The sequence below is a fragment of the Trichosurus vulpecula genome, chromosome 6, assembly GCF_011100635.1.
Source record: "Trichosurus vulpecula isolate mTriVul1 chromosome 6, mTriVul1.pri, whole genome shotgun sequence".
In the NCBI taxonomy this organism is placed as follows: domain Eukaryota; kingdom Metazoa; phylum Chordata; class Mammalia; order Diprotodontia; family Phalangeridae; genus Trichosurus; species Trichosurus vulpecula.
The window spans coordinates 106,452,417-106,475,853 of record NC_050578.1 but is presented as its reverse complement, the minus strand read 5'-3'; the positions used below and the strand labels follow the sequence as shown (position 1 = coordinate 106,475,853).

Sequence of the window (23,437 nt, the reverse complement as noted above, 5' to 3'; positions counted from 1 at the left end):
ATTCCCTCCTCAAGTCAATTCCGATGAGAGCAAGATTCACTCATTCCCCCTCACCTGACTTCTCTTCCCTTCCTACAGAACTACTTTTTCTTGCCACTTTTATGTGAGATAATTTACCCCATTCTATCTCTCCCTTTCTCCCTCTATCAATATATTATTCTCTCATCCCTTAATTTGATTTTTTTTGGATATCATCCCTTCGTATTCAGTTCACCCTGTGCCCTCTCTCTCCACATACATGCATACATATACACACACACATATATGCACATACACATATACACATACATACACACATATATATTATATATATGTATATATATACACACATACACATATACGTATATTCCCTTCAGCTACCCTAATACTGAGGTCTCATGAATCATACACATCATCTTTCCATGTAGGAATGTAAACAAAACAGTTGAACTTTAATAAGTCCCTTGTGATTTCTCTTTCTTGTTGACCTTTTCATGCTTCTCTTGATTCTTGTATTTGAAAGTCACATTTTCTATTCAGCTCTGGTCTTTTCACTGAGAAAGCTTAAAAGTCCTCTATTTTATTGAAAATCCATATTTTGCCTTGGAGCATGATACTCAGTTTGGCTGGGTAGGTGATTCTTAGTTTTAATCCTAGCTCCATTGACCTCCGGAATATTGTATTCCAAGTCCTTTTCAATCCCTTAATGTAGAAGCTGCTAGATCTTGTGTTATCCTGATTGTGTTTCCACAATACTCAGATTGTTTCTTTGTGGCTGCTTCCAGTATTTTCTCCTTGATCTGGGAGCTCTGGAATTTCTTTTTGGGATCTTTTTCAGGAAGTGATTGGTGGATTCTTTCAGTTTCTATTGTACCCTCTGGCTCTAAAATATCAGGGAAGTTTTCCTTGATAATTTCTTGAAAGATGATATCTAGGCTCTTTTTTGATCATGGCTTTCAGGTAGTCCAATAATTTTTAAATTATCTCTCCTGGATCTATTTTCAAGGTCAGTGGTTTTTCCAATGAGATAGTTCACATTGTCTTCCACTTTTTCATTCCTTTGGTTCTGTTTTATAATATCTTGATTTCTCCTAAAGTCACTAGCTTCCACTTGTTCCAATCTAATTTTTAAGGTAGTATTTTCTTCAGTGGTCTTATGGACCTCCTTTTCCATTTGGCTGATTCTGTCTTTCAAGGCATTCTTCTCCTCATTGGCTTTTTGGAGCTCTTTTGCCATTTGAGTTAGTCTATTTTTTAAGGTGTTATTTTCTTCAGTATTTTTTGGGTCTCCTTTAGCAAGTCATTGACTTGTTTTTCATGGTTTTCTCGCATCATTCTCATTTCTCTTCCCAATTTTTCCTCTACTTGTCTAACTTGCTTTTCCAAATCCTTTTTGAGCTCTTCCGTGGTCTAAGACCAGTTCATGCTTTTCTTGGAGGCTTTTGATGTGGGCTCTCACTTTGTTGACTTCTTCTGGCTGTATTTTTTGTTCTTCTTTGTGACCAAGGAAAGATTGCAAAGTCTGAGTCTGAATCTGAGTCTGTTTTCGCTGCCTGGCCATATTCCCAGCCAACTACTTGACCCTTGAGTTTTTCGTTGGGGTATGACTGTTTGTAGAGAGTACTTTGTTCCAAGCTTGAGAGGATGTGCTGTTGTTTTCAGAGCTATTTCCATACAGCCAGCTCTGCCATACCAACAGTCCTCCTTCCTCAAGAACCACCAACCAGGACTGGACTCAGATCTTAAGCAGGCTCTGCACTTCTGCTGGAAGCAACTGCAACTGTAGTTCATCAGGTGCACCTCCCCCACTGCCCCCGGGGGTGGTGCCCGAACTGTGAACTCCTTTCACTCTGTCCCAGCAGCTTTTTCCAGTAACCTTCTCTGTTGTCTTTGGTGTTTGTGGGTCGAGAAGTCTGGTAACTGCTACAGGTCACTGATTCAGGATACTAGGGTCTGTTCTGCTGGGCTCCTGGTCTGGTTGGTCCAGGCATGGCTCATGCTGGGCTCTGCTCCACTCCGCTCCCAGTTCCCTGTGATAGACCTTACCCAGCGACCATTCAAGCTGTCCTGGGCTGGAGCCCTGCTTCCCTCTGCTATTTCATGGGTTCTGCAGTTCTAGAATTTGTTCAAAGCCATTTTTATAGGTTTTTGGAGGGACCTGGGGGGGAGCTCACACTAGTCCCTTCTTTCCAGCTGACATCTTGGCTCCGCCCCCTCTCTCACCTCTTTTGAGATGGTTAGCAATCTGATATAGGTTTTATATGTGCAGTCACATTAAACATTTGAATATTAGTCATTTTTTGCAAGAAAATTCAAAAACAAAAGAACAAAGAAAGTGAAAAATAGTATGCTTCAGTCTGTATTCAGATGGCATCAGTTGTTTGTGTGGAGGTGGATACCATTTTTCATCATGAGTTCTTTGGAATTGTCTTAGACCACAGTATTGCTGGAAATAGGTAAGTCATCCATAGTTGTTCATCATACAATATTGCTGTTACTGTGTACATTGGTTTCCTGGTTCTGCACACTTCACTCTGTATCAGTTCATGTAAGTCTTTTCCAGGTTTTTCTGAAATCGTAGTGCTCGTCATTACTTATAGCACAATAATATTCCATTCCAATCATATACCACAGCTTGTTCAGCCATTCCCCTGTTGATGGACATTTCCTCAATTTCTAATTCTTGGCTACTTCAAAAAGAGCTGCTTAGCAATTTCTTATCTTTTCCTTCCTGTAAGAGCGACATGAAGGGATAATGAGTGTTGGTAAGTTTGGAATTCTTTGTTGTCTTGGGTTCAATCTTTGAGGTAGTTAATTCTCCTTGATGGAAGAAAGTGGTAAGAAGTATATACAGATAGTTTTTGCTTTTCATAAATTCACATTATGCAAATTTGTCTTTATGTAAAGAATTCTGAAAAAGAATCCAAATGAACATTCTGAATGAGGATCTGATTGAGCTGCTGGCTGTAAAGATTGCAGAAGAAACAAGAGAAGCTTCTCAATCTAGGGTTGATCCAGAAAGCTTCACAATGAAAACAGTTGGCAGAAGCTGTTTCATCATTTGAGTGAATATTTTTTTTTTGTATTGACAAGACAGAGCCAAATATTTCGAGATTTTTAAAAGTTCCGTGGCTAGTTGAGGATAATATTGTTTACTCTCCTCAGATTTATGAGGGAACAAAGAGAACCATTGTCCAAACATCTCTCGATAGTGACATTAAAAAAAGACAGTTGCATTGCCAGTTACTAGTGATAAAGATTAGGTGCAGTCACACTCCTGTTAAGGGGACTCTCCGTTGTCTTTAGATTAAAACAGACTTCTTTATATAAAGTCTTCCTCCTCATTTAAAGCCTATCGCAATCATCCTCATCGAACAGTTGGGTGGCCCGGTGGATGGAGACCTGGATCTGGAGTCAGGAAGACATGATTTTAAATCCTGCTTCTGATACATGCTAGCTCTGTGACCCTTTCCTCCCTTCTCCTCTCCGTCCCTTCTTTCCTTCCCTCCTTCCATCCTTCCCTCCCTTTCTTCTCCTTCTCTCCCCCCTTTTCTTCCTTCCCTTCCTCTCTCTCCCTCCCCTGCTCCCCCATGATTTCATTGGTTGAAGGCTCTCTTGATGAGAAATTCCCTCCATAAATGCAGCTTGACCCCTGTTCTGTAACCTTATATCCTTAGAGAGTCCCTTGGTGCCCTGAGAGATTCTGTCATTTGCCTAGGGTCACACAGCTGCCATGTGTCAGAGGGCAGGAAATGAATCCAGGACTTCCTGACTTCTCTATCCACTCTACTGGTCTGCCTCTGTGCTTAGAATGCAGGGGGTGGTGGAAACTTTTTCACTGTCCTTGCGGAACTTTAATTTGTTCATAATAGGCAGATTTTTTAAGTACTTCAAGGACTTGTGGTTTCATTAGTGTGGGTCATCTTTCCCTGACCCAAGAACCCAAACTGTTTTCACTTTAGTAGATTTGCCCCAGCTGCCAACATGATAGGTTTTCCCAAACATAGCTGGGGGGCTACTTGGGTGATGAGCAGACAGTTTGGTGGTACCTGCCAGAGCTGATGCCAGACAGGTACAGTCTTCAAGAACTCCAGCTTGCGTGCATGCCACAGGGAGCTGGCTGAGGAGCTGTTTAGTGGAGGAGGAAGAAGAGATTAAAATGGCTTAAACAAAAAGATAACGGGTCCTTCAGACATTAAAGGTTCTAGGAATTGTCTTGTCACATTGTATGAGAGCTGGAAGGGACTGCAGAGGCCATGTGGTCCAACTCCTATATTTTACAAGTTAGTAATCTGATGCATAGGGAGAAGTAACTTGTGAAAATTCCCTTAATAGTGAGGGTCGTTGGTGAGAGCTGGACATTGTTCCTTTCTGAGATCATGACTTTCGTCTTTTCTGGCCTTACTGTTGCTTCTCTACTCAAGGTCCTTATCACTCACCCCCTTCCTTGACTATGTGCTTTTCTTGCTAATCTCTCCTCTTTTTAAACCATTACATAATTCTTGTAAAAGTTTTATTGCTATTTTTTAAAAAAGCAGTCATTTCTGATATGCTGTATCCCACACAGGGCTGAACTAAGTTCTTGTAACAAAGAAACACAGTATAAGCAAACCAGCCAGCTTACGCAATGTCCTGATGGCACATGCAGTAGTCTGTAGCCTTGGCCCTTCCCCACTAACTTCTGTCAAGAGGACAGCCGTTAAGGTTGTCAGAGCCTGGACCGAAATCCAGGTCTCCTGAATCATAGTACAAAGTGGGTGTGGGTACATGATATACTGCTTCAGAGATGATATACCGTTTCAGAGACATTGTGAACAATTTGGTTTCTTGGCTTATAGTATACATCCGTCTGTGTGTGTGTGTGTGTGTGTGTGTGTGTGTGTGTGTGTGTATGTATATTTATATGTATATTTACATATATATACACACACCAATATATTCAAATGAGGAAAGTTAGAGTTTGAAGTTTTTAGGTCAGATTTTAAATATCTTGCCTATTGTCATACCACAAATGAATCTGAGTCAGGATTTGATTCCATATCTATTCACCGTGCCACCTGTCTGCCCCTAGATACTGGGAATTTTTGAGGTACTTACCACCTCTGTTACTGTGAGAGGCAGTGTGGTTTAGTTGATAGTGTGCCTTGGAGTCAGGACGATACAAGTTCAAATCTCACTTTTCACATTAGCAGTATCATCATAGGCAAGTCACCTAACTTGTGTGAGTCTGTTTCCTTATTTGTGAATTGTGAATGATAATGCCCCAGGGTTTAGTTAGCATAGTGCCTGGGACTTTTTTGTTCAGTCGTGTCTGCCTCTTTCAAGACCCCATTTAGGATTTTCTTGGCAAAGATATTGAAGTGGTTTGCCATTTCCTTCTCCAGCTCATTTTACAAATGAGGAAACTGAGGCAAACAGGGGTAAGTGACTTGCCCAGGGTCATATGGCTGATAAGTGTCCGAGGCCAGATTAGAACTCGGAAGATGAATCTTCCTGGTTATAGGCCTGGCTGGCACTCTATCCACTGTGCCACCATAGTAAGTCCTTAATAAATGCTTGTTGATTCGGCATGGTACCTACTTCACAAGTTTGTCATGAGGCTCGTATGAGATAATGTATTTGATGATTTGTGAACTTTAAGGTGCTATATAATATAAGTAATAGTATTAATTTTAATAATATTAATGAAAATAATTTTAACCTCATCTGTCCCAGCTGCTTGAATGGTAAGAATAACATTTAATTTTAAAATTGTTTTTGTTAATTTTATTAGTCCAGTGACTTGGCAGCAAGCCAGTCAGGATCCAGGGAAGGTGCATTATTTGGAATATCTAACAGGCAAAGTTCATGTATTTCCAGAGTGCTGTGACCTCCATAGAAATCTTATCTTTCTAGTTTTCTAAAAAAAACCCAAAAACCAAAACAAACCCTCTGCTAAATTAGGACTCGAGAATCTAGGAAAGGCCACAGAGAACCAGGATAGGCGTAAATCACTTTTCACACGAGGATGAATTTCTGACAAGTTTTGTTTATAAATTGAGTCATATCTTAAGTATCTAGCAGGCTCCGTCTCTGCCTTTGTCCTTTAATTCTCTGGGTGATCCACATCATTTCGGACAAGGCCTAGAAGTTGACATTGCTGGGCGACGCTATGGGGCCACCCTTTTTCCTATGTATTTTTTTTCCTTTTGACGTTGTAAGATGAGGGTGCACGGTGACGTGACCCTCCCCTTCCCACTAACCACATAATGTTTTGGGTGTATTAATACTTTCCGTTAACCTTAGAAATAGCCATGCTTTGGTGATGGGGGTATGGACGTGTGATTTTATTGTTGTAGGAAATTCTCTAAGACTGTTAAGTTGCAGGGAGGACGATGACTTGCGTTCTTAGAAGGTGGTTCCTCTTTGGGAGGGTTTGCTTCTGTCAAAGAAAACAGTGGTCCGGTGCTAATAATAGATATTTATTTAGTACTTGAAAGTTTGCAAAGTACTTTACACATGTTGTCTTGCGTGAGCCTCACCACAGTCCTGTCGGTACTGTGGCTACTGTGTATTATTTACACTTTCAAAGATGAGGAAACCAAGTTAATTGGGCTACTTGCCCAAGGTTATCCAGGTAATTGGATGGAATCTGAATTCAGGTCTTCTTGACTCCTAAGCCCTCAATGCACTACGGCAGATTCTTTCTTGATGTATTATAAAATATAGTTGGTTAGAATGGGCAGTTGTATTAACTAATGAATCTTGTGGGTTCCAACTTGAGCCACAGTTACCGGCCTATAGATAATTTAATCTGATTACCAAAAAAGGAATGTGGCAAATTTAAATTTCTGGAGGTGGGGGGGAAGACAGAATCTCATACAGAAGTGTTTTGTTGATATATGTGATAGACCCCTTTGTTGTGAGAGACGGCTTTCTGAGTCCTCACTTGAAGAGTGGAAAGAGTAATATTGCATATTTTAGTCAAGTTTCCCCCACTCTTGTCTTCCTTCACCACCCTTATAAATGTTCTGGTGCTTTCTGAAGCTGAGAAGGGATCTGATTGTTGGCAGGATGAGATGAAACTCTTAATTATGTTATTCACTTGGGTTCTGGGTGGGGTGGATGGAAATGTAATGCTCACTTTTTCCTCCGTGGGAATCTAACACTCTGCCCTTTTGTTATCACCCTTGTTCTCTAGGCATTAAGTGTAACGGAGACCCTGATTAAGCCTTTGGAAAAATTCAGGAAAGAGAAGCTTGGAGCTGTAAAGGTTTGTCCCTTGTTGGAATGTACTTGTAAACAGAACATGTCTTGCTATTTCATAATGTTGTTTTACCTCCATTTGGAAACTTGGAGAGCCCCTGCTTTACAGTTTGGGGGTGAATATAAAGTCATGAATACAAATACAGATTCCTCGGAAGGATAGTTGAAATTGCTGTTGTGATGGCCTTTGGCAGCCTCTCCCATTCCTGAAACTAGTTGATGTTTTTAGCCTGCTGGTAGGTACTAAATCTGTAGAGACCTACCAGTCAAGGGTAGTAAAGGTGGAGATGATAATAATATCTGACATCTGTATAATATTTTGAAGTTTGCAAAGTGCTTCACATAAGTGGGTTAAGTGAACTTCAAATGAAAATAGCATCTTTTTCTTTCATTCAAGTTCTAATAATTAAAAACAGTTCATAATCTTGGATATTTTAATAATAATAATCTTGTAATATTTTAAGGAAATTATGTGTTTTTACCAATCCATTTTGGGATCTGGCCAGTATTTAAGCATGAATACCGTCACTGCCAAACAATTCCCTGGGATATATTTGTTCAACAGTGGCAAGTGGTTGGAATCTTAGTTTTGTATTATATCCCAAAGGTGTAACATCTGGTCACCTTTCTTGTATCCCATGTGGGAGAAATAATGTTTATTGTGGTTAGGGGGCAGCTAGGTGGTGAAGTAGATAGTGAGCCAGGCCTGGAGTCAGGAGGACTCCTCTTCCTGAGTTCAAGTCTGACCTCAGACACTTCCCAGCTGTGTGACCCTGGGCAAGTCACTTAACCCTGTTTGCCTCGGTTTCCTCATCTGGAATTTGAGCTGGAGAAGGAAATGGCAAACCACTCTAATATCTTTGCCAAGAAAACCCCAAGTGGGATCGCAAACAGTCAGTCAGACATGACAGAAATGACTGAACCATGTTGTGGATGAGTGACCTTTTCTGCTTTGTGATCTCAGGTAGAACCACTTTATCTAGTGTGCCAGTCACTTGAGCTAAGTGCTTTTTAGAAATATTATCTCGTTTGAACCTCACACTTGTGAGGTAGGTGCTGTTTTTATCCCTTTACCTATTTAAATTATTGTGGGTGTAAGGAAAAAGAGGCCAGTACTCTATCCACTGAGCCATCAGCTGCCTCTCAGGAGAACAGAATCCTGGGAGAGAGTTTTTCTAGATTCAAGCATTTTGCACTTAATAATAGATATAAATACGAGGCTGTCTGTCTAACTGTACAACCATCACAAGCCTTTCATGTCTAACAATTGAATCTGTTAAAAATGTCTTATTGACTTTTTTTTTTTAAATCACTGCTGCTTTCCAATACCCCCTCATAAAAAGCCCTCCCTTGTAACAAATGAGTATGGTTAAGCAAAAACATCCTAGTTTATTGCTTGTGTCTCACAGCCTATGCATTATTTCACACTTTTATGTACAGGCTTCTTCACAATAGGTATTCTTATTTCAGTCTGTGAATTAGGGTTTCTTTTTCTTTTTAAATTAGAACTTGAACGAAAGGTTCTATTTCAAAACCGAAGACTCAGGGTGACTTTTAAAACATGAATATATCTCATGTCTGTCATTCATTCGATGAAATTCTTTTTTCTGTATATGCATTTATAGGATCAAAGGGTAGATTTAGAGGTAGAAAGGGTGGTGGGAGGGTATTCAGCCCAACCCTTTCATTTTATTGAGATGGAACCTAGTAGAGGTAAAGGGGCTTACTTGCCTAGGGTCCCCCAGATGGTAAATGGAACAGACAGGATTTGTACTCATATACCTGATTCCAAGTTGATTGTTTTTTTCCATTGTATAATAATCTCTCTCATATTTGTCTTCTGTCTTTCACTCTTCTTGCCAAATATGCCTGGTCTCCCTTCATTGGGAAAATTAATACTTGCCAAGAGGTATCACAGAGCACTTTGCAACATAAACAATTCTATTTGGATGCTACCCCTGGCTCCCTGTTTTCTCTCTTACTTATTTACTTACTTACTCAGCTTTCGCTCTAGCCTGCCTTCCTCCACAGGTTGGAAGAGTGGTTGTCCACTCTGGCTTCTGAGTGAATAGTGAGTCTCCTCACTAATTTCTTCTCCAGTAAGAAGGCTAGTTTACCAGGAGACTTGGTGATGAGATGAGAACGGGGGTACTCTTATTGCTAGAATACCCTGCGGTAATTCTCACATTAGAACCTCTGTGGAATTGTTGTTTACCTCCTTAGAGTAAATAAGATTGTTCCCAGGAAACAGAGATAGCCTGAGAATCTGGATATTGAATTGCTTTGTGAAGCCAAATACCTTTTCATTTGTTTAGAAAAAAATGTTGTTTGGTTTCTGGCTAATTGGCCTGTATTGAACCTTTAAAACCTGACTTAGAACTGAGAGAGAACCTTAGAGATCACATAGCCAAAATTTTTATTTAACTGAGGTTGAGAGAGGGCATGGGTCTTGCCCAAGGTCACATAGTAGGTCACGTCAGAACCAGAACTCAAACTTCTGCTTCCTGGGTCCCAGTTCAGTGCAGCTTCCATTTCTTTCCATTATATCCCAAAATATCTGACCAACATTCCATTTTCCCATGAGGATTGAATGATTTTTGGCAAGGGAAGAGGGATGGGGATAGGGAAACAGATGACCTTATTGGAGTTTCTCCACACATGGATATCAGCATTTCTGGTTGTCCCCTTTGTCCCATCTAGTATCGTTATACCCTTTTTTAGACTGAGGCTGTTTTCAGCCATCTGTTTCAGTTCTGTTTAATCGTGATTTCTTCCAATTCCTGGAGCCACACAGTCATGGTCATAAGCTTGGCTTTTGCTGACTTTGAATTGCTAGGTGGTTTCTGTTAATGGGATATTGTCAAGATTAAAAAAAAAAAAAGACTAAACTAAAAACAAAAGCAGAAGTCTCTGAATCCCTCTACCCTTTAAACTCATTTTAACAAATATTTATTAAATGTCTGCTGTGTGGAGAAACATCATGTCAGGCCCTGGGGGGACTAAAAATTCTAGAGAAGACAATAGAGCCTGCCCTCATGGATCTTACAGTCTTATTAGGAGAATGTGTAAGTGTACCCAAAGAAAGGTGATGCAGAATAATGTAAGATAAGTACACAAGAAAGGAATAAATAACTTACATTTGAATAGTGCTCTAAGATCATGGTATCCTAGGTCAATCTACAGCTGGAAAGGACCTCAGAGGACATTGAGGTCAACTCCCTCATTTTATAAATGAGCAAACTGATATTCAAGGAAAAGTGGCTCATACACATAGTAAATATTAGAGGCAGGGCTTGAATGTGGTTTGGCTGACATCAGAGTCAATGCTATCCCCACCCCCACCGTGCCACATTTGCCTTTTCTCAGAACAACACTGTGAGATAGATACCGGAAGTCCTGGTTTGCCTGCTTTATGGATGAGAGAACAGATTGAGTTAAATGACTTGTCCAGGGTTCCATAGTTACAGATTGTTTCATCGTGGGTTGGAGTCAGTGCCTCCTGATTCCAAGTCCAGTCCGTTCTCCATTATACCATGATGTGTAAATGAGATCCTTTGGAAGGTTTGTGAGGGAGAAAGATTGTTTACCAAGAGGGGATGGGGATCAGGGATGGCCTTGAAGAAGCAGTATTCAGGCCTTAAAGAATGGATAGGAATGGATAGGTATAGGTAGAAAGAAGGAGATCATTCTAGGCATGGGGAAACAGCACTCGAAGCATGAAGCTTGGACTCTACAAGGTGTCTCTAAAGTCTGGACACATAGGCAAAAATGCATATTTTGAAATGTTTGGAATATTAACAGACTTCTTTTTGACTTCTTTTTCTGGCGTATGCCAAAGGAGAAGGGGTGTACTCAGTTAAAATCACAGATGCAGCACACTGGATTGAACACATAAAGAGTGAATGTGCTAAAATTGACGGCAATGTGGAGTTATTACATTGAGTTCATGTGAATCTTCCAAAATGCATCAATCTTTGCATCACAAATGATAGAAATCGTATTGAGGATGTTATTTGCTAATATTCCAATTAAATAAAATGTTGTTGAGAATATCATTCATTTCATTTCCTGAAAATAGGCATTTTTGCCTATGTGTCCAGACTTTAGGAACACCCTGTATATATGGTGGACTGAGAGCAGGCCACTAGAGTATGTGCTAGAGGGTATAAAGAGTGGAGGAGGATGAGAGAGGTAGATTTTGGACGTCTTTGAATGCCAAGTGAATGGATCTGAATTTTGTTCCATAGACCTTAGAGAAACATCAGAAGGTTTTGAGAAGAAGAGTGGCTTCTAATATCTGTCAGGCATCAAGTTTTATTACATACTTGCTTTGTGCTAAAGGATGTGGATCTAAGAAAAGTCAAAACAGTGGTCCCTGCCTTCTGGGAGCTCACATCCTGATGGAGGAGACAACGTGGAAACAACTGTATACATACAAGATACAGTGTAAAAGGGAAATAATTTCCAAGGAAGGCTATGGCAGTGGGGTGAGATAGGACTGGGAAAAGCCTCTTGCAGAAGGTGGGGCTTGAGCTGAGTAATGGAGGAAGTCAGGAGGTGGAGGTAAGGAGGGAGGATATTCTAGGTGTGGGACCTGGCCAGCTAGAGATGGAGTGTCCTGTTCAAGGAACAGCAAGAGGACCCCCAGTCACTGGATCATTTTATCTATCTATCTATCTGTCTGTCTATCTATCTATCTATCTATCTATCTATCTATCTGTACACACGTATATATGTACATACATATATGTATATACACAGATATACATATGTATATACATATATACACATACACACATACATATATAGCCATATATACATATACATACACACACACACATATATATATATATAGAATATAAATTTATGTGAATATAGATGAGTAAACTACATCTGTGCATAATAAAAACTAATCTGCTAGTGTTATGAGGAATATGTTAGGTTTGGAGTTGCTGTAAGATATCTAGTGTGAAGATATCCAGCGGGCAGATGGAAATTTGGAGTTGTAGCTCAGTATGAAGCTTTGGATAGGATTTTGGGAGCAGTTATGTACATAGGTGTGGTCATTGAAACCAGAGGAATGGATTGACTTGCCAAGGGAGACAGTTCAGAGACATGAGACTTGAAGGCAAGGATGGCCTCTTGGCTTGTGCATCTTCTCCCGCACACACCACAACCAGGAGACATTGGCCTGAGCCCCTGGAGCTCTTTGAGTGACAGGTCCTCATTCAGCACTTGCATTAGAACCTTAAGGTCGATTGGTCCTCTCCAGTCCTTCAGTAACTGTTTTCCTCCTGGGTCTGTTGTGTCCCACTAGCCTCTTAGGTGCCTCATTTTGGTTATCTGTAATTACTATACATGACACAGCGTACAACCCCATCCTTCCCTCATCCAGGAGTCTCATCTCTGACCAGCGTAGATAGAGTCCTTCCCAGGGTTTGGTCCTCAGTCCTGGCCCATTGTAGTACTGTAGAAAGATCTCTGGTTTTGAAGTCAGTTTAAATCCCAGCTCTGCCATTAACCTAGCTGTGATACCTCAGACAGTCACTTTGACCTTTAAGCCTCTCTCTTTTCATCTGTAAAATGGGAACAAAATAAATCATGTCCTGTATGCCTTACAAGAATATTGTACGTTTGTAAGATAGGATATAAATGTTAGTTTTGTTGTGTTTTTTATTCAAACCAGTGCTTTATGGAATGTTTGTTCTGGCACAAGCAAACTCCTTTATATTCTCAACTTTCTTCATAAGCATTGTGTCCACTTCTTTTTTTTCCCCTGATGACAACTCTTTCTTTGTAACTTGCTCCAGTATAGGAGGCTACCCCTTCATCCCTCATCCAGAGGACTAGGGACCTTGTTCACTCTTGCTGCTTGAAGACCGCCTCCTTACCTCCAGGACATTCACCCACCTTCCTTTTCTGACATCATTCTTGGGAGGGTTACCACGTACCTTGATCATCCATCTCTGATCCTGGTGTCATATTTCCTTAGCCAGTGCAGTGGATAAAGTGTTGTGCTTGGAGTCAGGAAGACCTGAGTTCCATTCTGGCCTCAGACATTTACTAGTTGTGTGACCTTAGGTGAGTCACTTAACCCTTGTTGGCCTCATTTTCCTCATCTGTAAAATGCAGATAATAATAGCACCTATCTCCCTGTTGTTTTGAAGATCAGATGAGATTATAATTGCAAAGTGCTTAGCACATAGTAAGCTGTTTTCCATATAAATTTTATAATATCACGTAATTAATATAATATAAATATATAATTATATTTCTATATAAATTTTAGTCATCATCATCATTTCCATCATCTCCCATTACTCTACTCTGGCCATTCCTTGGACCTCATTATCATAGGACTGTAGATTTAGAAATGAGAGGGACCCTAAAAGTTACCTCGTCCAGTCCTCTCATTTTACAGATGAGGGAACCAAATGTTGGAGAGTTTTTTTTAAATTTATTTTTTTACCTTTTTTCCTTGGAGGGGGAAGTCAGGGGAATTGGGGTTAAGTGACTTGCCCAAGGTCACACAGCTAGTACATGTGTCAAGTGTCTGAGGCTGTATTTGAACTCAGGTCCTCCTGACTCCAGGGCCGGTGCTCTACTCACTGTGCCACCTAGCTGCCCCATCCTGGAGAGTTTTAAGTGACTTTTTTGGGATCACCCAGTATGTACATGGTAGAACTTGGATTTGAATCTAGTTCCTCAGGCTCCAGATGCAACATTTTTGCTCATGAGGCCATGTTGTTTTCCCTTTATATGTTTCCATATTAAATTTTCCTCTCTGACCATAGTCCCTATAGTTCTGCTCATCACAGTAAATTTAATTATGTAGACATTCATAAAGTGCTTACTAGGTGGAAGACACTGTGCTTGGTATTGGGGTCACAAAAGACTAAATCAATGAAAAATAGTGTCTGCTCTCAGTGAGCTTATATTCTGCTGGGCAGGGATACTGTACTTACCCAGATGAATACAAGATAATTTGAGGAGAAAAGGGCACCAGTTCTTGGAGGGGGAGGATCAGAAAAGGCTGAGAACCTGCCCTTCATCTGCATCGCTGCCTCTAGCTTTTACTCCTCTCTGGTCCTCCATGTTCTCACTTGTCTCTAGGCTTCCCTTTGCTTTCCCACCCACAACAGACTTTAGAATCAGCTGTTTCCATGCTTTCGCTCTCATCCTATAACATCATTCCCCTTTAACTTCCTCTATGCCAGTTAAAAAATATTACAGCTAGAGCAGGAAGGTTGTCCAGCCTAGCACCCTCTTCATCTTACAGAAGAGGAAACTGAGACCCATTGAATGACTTTCCCAAGGTGACACAGGTAGGAAGTGACCTGTCTCTAGAGCCGGCATGGATTGCTGCCTTCTCCTGTTGGAGGATGCTCATGCCAGCTTCTTTTTCTGCTCCAGGCTTGCCCGGTGTTGCTGGGGAAAAATCATAAAGCCATGCTGATTGGCCCCACTACTAATGTATGCTGTTGTCAGCAATGACATTTATATCATGCTTGCTATTTAACCTCTGCTGGGCCCTCACTGCTGCTCAGCAAACTGTATTCCAGCATTGCGTGAAATTCAGATGGAAAGAAGGAGTAATTATATCTCAGACGTTGGGACCCTTTGCCAAAACACAGTGGCATTTGTCCTATAGCATTCCATGTGTGAAAGCAACTAATTCTGTTTCACTTAGTGGGAGGGATGTTGTCCCTTGGCCAAATTCTTTGTTCCCAAAGACTTGATGTCATCAGTTACTTTCTCAAACATACCCTTATTAATCTCATTTTCATGCATACATAATACTTTTAGTGAATTGGTCGAGTGTTTTGTTTGCTGATGTCAGCATCCCTGGGTCCCCTGATTCTGTGCTTCACCGGAAATTGAAGAAATGAGAGAAAACACATTTTTAAATGGTTTCCACTAATTACTAAGCTACAGTGGTCATGAATCTGCTTAGAAATGCGTGCTAATTTTTGTTCATTTTACTTTTAAATTTTATTTTACTTTTTTCAATTAACACATCTGTTTTTCTTACTCCTACTCCTCTTCTCCCCATTGGGAAAAGAAAAAAAGAGGAATCAAGACCCTTGTAACAAATATACTTAGCCAAATGAAATTAATTCCTTCATTAGCTGTGTTCAATAAATACATGTTACCCGAGTCCTTTATCTCTGTCAGAAAGTGGGTAGCATGTGATATCATCAGTCCTTTAGAATCATAGTTAATTAGACAGTTTTATTTTATTCTGGTGAGCAGCCATGAGTGAAGACTTACCTTTGTGCCAGTTTTTAATGTGTTCCCAATATAGTCAGCAAAGGCAATGACGTTCAAAAAGGTAGTAAGATATTAATAATGGTGCTAATAATAGCGAGCATTCGTATAGCACTTCCAAGTGTATTGCATACGTTATCTCATTTCCTCCCAACAACAACGCTGGGTGCGGAGTGTTATGCCATCCCCACTGACAGATGAGGAAACTGAAGCAGACAAAGGTGGTTTGCCCACCGTCACAGAGGCAGTAAATTGTCAGGTCAGCAAGTATTAATTAAGAGTTTACTATATATCTGGCAGTGTGCTGAGGTGGGAATGGAAATTCAAGTATCGCAAGGGGGTGTCATGTGTGGCTCAGACGGGGGCAGGGATAGATCCATCTGTAGCATCTCATCTCCTCCACCTACCCTTCTCTAAGCGTGACCTTAATTACTACAGGGAGACCAAGCAGGAGGTCGGAGTGGCCATTGGCTGGCCATTTTGCACTCCTCAGAAAGAGAGGGGCAACAGGGCTAGAATTTTATATATTCGCTTCCTTATGTATTGTTAGTCTAGGGGATATAGTTTTCAGGTTCAAGCTGAACTCCTGACAGTTATTTCTTAAGGGGGAAAGAGGACCCAAGTGTAAAGTCTAGAAAACGGCTCAGGTTATGTCTTGTTAACATCAAATGGGAGGAGATGAGAGAGACCCCATTCCTTCATCTGTTTGTCCCCATACTGGCCTATTCCCATTTGCATGGGATCCTACCTGCAGGGGCAGGGAGATGCTGCTCCTTCCTCCTTTGTCTTCTCCTGGCTTGGAGAGAAAGGATATTCCATCAGCTTCCTTGACTGGTCTGTGCCTCAGCTTCCTAAAACCCAGAGAAGATACCACCCTGAGGTCAAACCTGTAGTGATATTATATAATAACCCTCTTTAAGTCATTAGGAAATGATTAACAAACTCCCACTTGGTTATAACCCAGAGATTCTGAAACCCCCAGCTGTCCTTATATAAATCCCCTTTTCTGTAATGTCCCACTCAACAGATGCTCAAGCTTGCCATTAGAATATGAGCTCGATAGGTAACAAAGCTACTTTCATCTTAAATCTTTCCCTTTTTAAGTTCCTTTCATATTTTGTCTCTCACCGAGACCCGGCTCCCTTCTGATGAAAGAGCCTCTCTGGCCAAACTCTGTAGCTCTTTCATACATTCCCCAACTTCCTAGTTGAGGTGGAAAAGTTGGAATACTCCTCGCTCCCCATGGTTTCCTCAGGCTCTCCCTCTACCAGTTACTCAGTAACCTCTGATTTGAGGTTCATTCAATCTTTATCTCTACCACTCAGTCAGAATTTTGGTAGTTCTTCTCTACTGATTTGCAGGATACTCCCCTTTCTTTATTAATATATTTTTATTTATTTCATTAAATATTTCCCAATTACATGTAAATTTTTTTTTAACATTTAAAAGATTGAGTTCCAAATTCTGTATTTCCTTCCCCTCTTTGAGAAGACAAGCAATTTGTTACTAATTATGTACATGTAAAGTTATGCAAAACATTTCCATATTAAGTCATGATGTAAAAGAAAATGCAGACCAAAAAAAAAAAGTATGCTTCAATTGGCATTCAGAGTTCATCAGTTCTCTTTCTAGAGGTGGAGAGCATTTTTCATTGTGGGTGTTTTGGAATTGTCTTGGGTCATTATCTTGATCATAGTAGGTAAGTCTTTTGCAGTCGATCGTCTTTATAATATTGCTGTTACTGTGTGCAGTGTTTTCCTGGTTCTGCTCACTTCACTTTGCATCAGTTCATATAAGTCATCCCAGGTTTTTCTGAAAGCATTCTGCTCATCATTTCTTTTTTTCTTTTTTGGGGGAAAGGAGGAAAAAGACTCAGTGCATCATTCATTCTCCCCTTTTCTTCCACCCACCCATCCATCCATCCATCCATCCATCCATCCATCCATCCATCTACCCGTGTTACATTTTGAGTTCTGAGCTGTCTCCCTCCCTCCGAGCCTGCATTAGAGGTCAGCATTTCTCTCTGTGTCTCTCTCTCTCTCTCACACACACGCGCACACACATATACATACATGCACACACATATATGCATACATACACACATATATGTATGTGTGTGTGTGTGTGTGTATGTATATATCCGTACAATACATACTTCCTTGTATCAGGTTTTTTTTCTGGAGGTGGATAGCATCTTCCTGTATAGGACCTTTGTAGTTGATTTGAATATTCCTATTACTCAGAATAGCTTAGACATTCACAGTTACTCTTTGAATGGTATTGCATTTATTGTATGCAACATTCTCTTGGTTTTGCTCATTTCACTTTTCATTATTTTATGCATTTTTGTAAAGTCAATCTGCTCATCGTTTCTTATAGCACCGTAGTGTTCCATCGCAATCATATATCACAACTTGTTCTGCCATTTCCCAGTTGATGAGTATCTCCTCAATTTGTAATTCTTTTCCACTTACCAAAAAAACCTACCATAAATATTTTTGTACCAGTAGGGCCTTTTCCCTTTTCTTTGATATCTTTAGGATATACACCTACTAGTGCAGTTGTTTAGTCAAAGGACATGCATGGTTTTATAGCCCTTTGGCCTTAGTTACCAGTTGTTCTCCAGAATGGGCAGGCCAGTTCACAACTCCACCAGCAGTGCATTAGTGTCTCAGTTTTCCTATGTCCCCTCCAGCATTTGTCATTTACCTTTTCTGTCATGTTAGCCAATCTGATACGTGTGAGGTGATATCTCACAATTTAATTTGCAGTGTTCTCATCAGTAGTAATTTAGAGCATTTTTTCATATGACTATTGATAGCTTTGATTTCTTCTTCTGAAAATTGCCTGTTTATATCCTTTGACCATTTCTCAACTGGGAAAAACCTATTATTTTTTATAGATTTGTCTTGGTTTCCTTCATGTTTGAGAAATGAGATCTTTTTCAGAGAAACTTGGCTCTAAAATTTCCCCCCAGTTTTATGCTTTCCTTCTAATCTTGGCTGCAGTATTCGTGAAAAGCTTCATTAATTTCGTGTAGTCAAAATTATCCGGTTTTCTTCTCGTGATCTTTTCTCTCTCTTGTTTGGTTATAAACTCTTCCTTTAGCCTTAGATCTGACAAGTGCAAGCATTTTTCCACTCTCCCCCAGTTTACTTATGATGTCACTCTTCATGTCTGAATCATTTAGCCATTTTGACATTATCTTGGTATATGGTATGAGGGATCAGATTATGCATAGTTACCGCCAAACTCTTTTCTAGTTGTTCCAGCAGTTTTTTTCAGATGGACTCCCTTTAGTGCGAGTTCAGCGCTTATAATCTTTCACTCTTCTCCAACTCCCGACCTCATACTAGAGGACCTCAGTATATATCTCCCAGTTTTTCAACATGCTTGTTGCTTGTCACCTACTCTTCACCCTACCCTAGCTACACGTAGAGATGGTCATATCCTTCATCACTGATAAATGCTCCTCTTCCAGGTTTATAAACTCTGAAATTTTCATATTTCATTACAATCTGTTATCATTCTACTTCCCCTTCTATCTTGAAACTCCAAACCTTGTTCTTTATCCACACTGTGACTCCCCCAAGTCCCACGGTTACCTAATTCTTTCTCAGGCCATATCCTTCTCAGTGGCTATATTCTCCTTCCTTTGTTCCCCATCTTAACCTCTTAGTGAGCCAGTTCAACTCTACACTGTCTTCTGTTGAGTTTCTTGCCTGCTCGTACCCCTCTACACACTATTGCCCGCAGCCCTATGTTAGTCCCTCTACTTGCTTCCATCGCTTCCACTCATGTGTTGCTGAATGAAGCTAGAGAAAGTCACAAAATTGTGCTGACTGGGTCCACTACAGATTTGTGTTACGTAATCTCAGTAGTTCCTCATTTCAGTAGGCAGTCTTTTTACATGTATCTTACTGTGTGGCTTTTCCAAACCTTTCCTTCCATCCTTAAATCTTCCATAATGCCCCCTCCTCCCACCTTCTTTTTTCAGGACCTTGTATCGTATTTCACTGAAAAAATTGAGACCATTGACTAAAGAGCTTTCTCTTCTCCCTGCCTCAACCTACATCTCCCAGATGCTTTTTGCTAACGTTTCCTTGTTCATACCTGTCTCATATAGTGAGATGGCCCTTCTCCTTCCCAAGGCCAGCCCCTCTACATCCACAAGTGATCCTATTCCATCCTATCTTTTCCAGTAGATTGCCTCCTCTAGTATCCCTCCTTTTCCCACTTATATTAATCTCTTTTTGTCTTTTTCTCCTTCCATACTGCCTACAAATATATCCATGTCTCCCTCCTCCTCAAAAATCTGTCACTTGACCCATCTATCACCCCTAGCTATCATCCTATGTCTCTCCTCCCTTTTGGGGCTAGATTCCTTGAGAAGGTCACTACATTAAGATGCCTTCAATTCCTTTCCTCTCACACTCAGCTTCATAATTCAACCCAAACTCCTTTTTTCAAATAGACCGATGATCTTTTACTTGCCAAATCCATTTTTTTTCCTCAATCCTCATCCTTCTTGACCTCTTTATAGCCTTTGACACTGTTGATTACCCTGTTCGCCCTAATTTGATTTTCCCCTCTAGGTTTTTTCATGATATATACTTCCCTTCTGGTTGTCCACTCCTTCTCAGACTTCTTTGTGGGATCTTCACTCTGATCATGCCTGCTAGTTGTGGGTTCTCCACTGGGCCCTCTTCTTTTCTCTCTCTGTTCCATTTCACTCAATGATCTCATTAGCTCCCATGGATTCAGTTACCGTCTTTATGCTGCTGATTCTCCAATCGACTTATCTAGCCCTGGATACTTATCCCAAGTTTTGCTCCCTTAACTGCCTAGTGGACATCTCAAACTGGATGTCCTGTAGAAATCTTAAACTCAACGCGTCCAAAAGTGAACTCATCATTCTTTTCCCCAGATCTTGCCTTCTTCCTAGTCTCTCTATTCAGGGAGTGTTCAGGCTAGTGGCTTAGGTGACATTCAAAATTTCCCATTCTTATCCTCCTCCGTATGCAGTCTCTTGCCAAGGTCTATCAGCTTTACTTTAGTAATATATCTTGTCCAACCCCCCTTCATTCTTTTCATACTGTGACTGCTCTGATGTACGCTCTCATTTCCTCATGCCTGGACGGTTTCAATAGCCTGTTGATTGTCATATCCTCCTCTCTTTAGTCCATCTCCTCTCAGCCATCAGAGTGATCTTTCTAAAATGTAGATCTGACCTCGTTACTTCCCCTCCGTTTAGCACAGTGTCTGTAACACAGTAGGTGCTTAATAAATGCTTTCCCCCCTTGCTTTCTTCCTCCATTCCCCGCCCCCTTCCCCCATTGTTAGATAAAGAGGGTATAGGAAAAATAAAAAGAAGTAAGACTAAAATCTCAGGGGTTGACTAGCACAAGAAAAAGAAGTCATTCCAGAAAAGGTTGGAATAGCTTTTTATTTTGAGTTAGGAAAGTAGAAATTTGAAAATAAAGAAGAGAATGTTCTGTATTCCTGGAAATGGTATAACATGGGGTAAAGTCAAAGGAACATTTTAAAAACACAAGGAACAGAACACCCTCCTTGGCGTTGGAGAAATGTTTATTGAAACTAATAATAAGTTGACCTGAGTAAGCAGCTGTAGGGAAGGCCTGTCTGTGTATTTTAACAGTTCACTTTCTTATTCTGTTTTCCCTTAAAGCAGTCATATTTAACCAAAATCCTAATGCTATCTCTGGGCAATACCTGAATAATTTTTGTAACTGTATCAACAGTCAATACACTTTTGACAATGTCACCAAATATGTAGGTTTTTCTGTCCTCTGGCTATGTGTATTGCAGAAAATATCCAATAAGTGATCAAGAAAGAAGGCCGGCAAGGTTGATCAGTAGTGAGATTGTGCATCCTGCAGTCCCCAGGTTCTTCATACGTGACCTGCTATTATGCCCTTCAGACTTCTAGGCCCTGTTGTACCCAACAGACCCACTGACCTTAACTCCCTGCTGAACTCTTGAGACTAAGAGGCCTTTTTACTTGCCCTGCAACTGAGGTTTTTTATGTCTTGTTCCTCTCAATTAAAAGGGGAGTTCTTTAAGAGTATGGGTTTTTTTTTTAAATTTCCTACTTATATTTCAGGCATTTGGCACAGTTCTTGCACATAGTAAGCAATTTATAAATGCTTTTTCATTTATTCATTCATTCACGTATTTGGGTGTATCGTTAATTGTATTGCAAGGGGGCATTGCAGGGATAGTGGCCTCGGAGGCAGGAAGATTTCCTCCATAACACTTCTTAGAACAAGATGCATAGTCTCTGAGTATCAAGCAACTCTGTAAGATTGGCTAAATTGTAGGTTGTAAATGGAGGGAGATCTGAGGAAATCATAGACTCTTTGTATATTTGTATACAGCTGTTGGTGTCACAGTGGATAGAAAATGCTGAGCCTATAGGCTTCCTTGAGTTCAGATCTGGCCTCAGACACTTACTAGCTGTGACCCTGAGCGAGTCACTTAATCTGGTTTACCTCAGTTCCTTATCTGTAAAATGAGCTGGAAATGGCAAACCACTCCGTTGTCGATATGCCAAGAAAACTCCAAATGGCATCATGAAGAGTCAGACGTGACAGACAATATCAACTGTGCTCACACCTGACTTTTATGAGAGTAATTTTTTCAGAATGTTTCCTATAACTTTTTCATTTTGGGGGGACATATCTGTACAGTGCTTTATTTTTTGTTAAACATTTAATTTGTCTTATCTCATTTGAGCTTCACAGCAGCCTTGGAAAGTAGGTACTTGAGGTATTAATTATCCCTTTTCTGTAAATGAGTATGAGTAACCGAGCGAGAGAGGTCAAGGTCTTGTTCGTGGTCACATAACCAGCAAAATCACTTTTCGCTTTAAATCAACCTTATTTTTGTTTCCTACTTGCACAAAGTTTATTTTTGTTAATGTCAGATCCAGGACAGGGTCTTTGCTTCCCTGGTGCCCAGCATGTTGTAGGCACTTGTTGACTGGTGATTATAATGTACAGAGCTTTCATTTTTACATGGTGTTCATAAGCGCGGAGGAGACAGTGTGGGGTTCAGAGTCTGAGAAATCTGGGTTCATCTCCTATCTCTGCTTATTACTTCTTGCATGTTCAATCATGACCCTCTATGGTCTCTTAATCTGTAATCTTAATCTTGATCTATAAATTGGAGGGGCTGGACTAGATGGCTCCTAGGATCTTGTCCAGCCCTGAATTTTGGGATTCTGTAAGTAGAACAGAGCCTCAGTTCTTTTAGCCAGGAGTATTTGAAGTATCTGTAATTTTGCTGGTGTTGGGACATCATAGCTTCACTAATACAGAATACAAACCCTCTGTGTATTTTCAGAGGTCTTCTTCAGTAGTTATCTAGCATCTACATATCATTTTAAGTTAAAAGTATTATCTTAATTGATCCTCACAACAACCCAGTGAGGTAGGTACTATTCTTATCCACATTTTACAGATAAGGAGGAAACAGAGGCAAAAACAGAGGTTAAGTCACTTTCCTAGGGCCACGTAGTAAGTGTCTGAAGCAGGATTTGAACTCAGGTCTTCCCAACTCCAGGCTCAGCACTCTATCTGCTACACTCCTTGGCTACCTAAGTCTATAATGCCCTAAGATTTCTTCATCTCATGCTCTGAGGCCAGTCTGGTTAACAAGCTTTTCCAACTCAACTGAACTGGTCCTTGGATGATGGATATACAACCTGTCACCTGGTCCATTCTTTCAAAGGTCTTTGAGCTTTGGTAGCACCTGTGAAATCTTGTACCCTGTTGTCAAATCTTGAAGAATGTCATGTCATCTCCATGCCATACTGAAATATGGTCAGGTTTAAGTGGAAGGAAGGTGAACTGGTAAATACCATTAGTTAATATGTAAAAAGCAGCTTCTTAAAAGAAAAGAATAGTAAGACATTGAGTCCTAG

At 40.4% G+C, this 23,437-nt stretch overlaps 1 protein-coding gene across 1 annotated transcript in view; it reads left to right on the top strand.

Annotated features, from left to right (window-relative positions):
- ARHGAP10 (Rho GTPase activating protein 10) overlaps positions 1 to 23,437 on the top strand; it is a 371,669-nt gene that overhangs the window by 133,175 nt on the left and 215,057 nt on the right. The window contains exon 4 of the mRNA XM_036764654.1: positions 7,160 to 7,231. Coding sequence (XP_036620549.1) covers positions 7,160 to 7,231 — 72 coding nt within the window. The remainder of the gene's footprint in view (positions 1 to 7,159; positions 7,232 to 23,437) is intronic.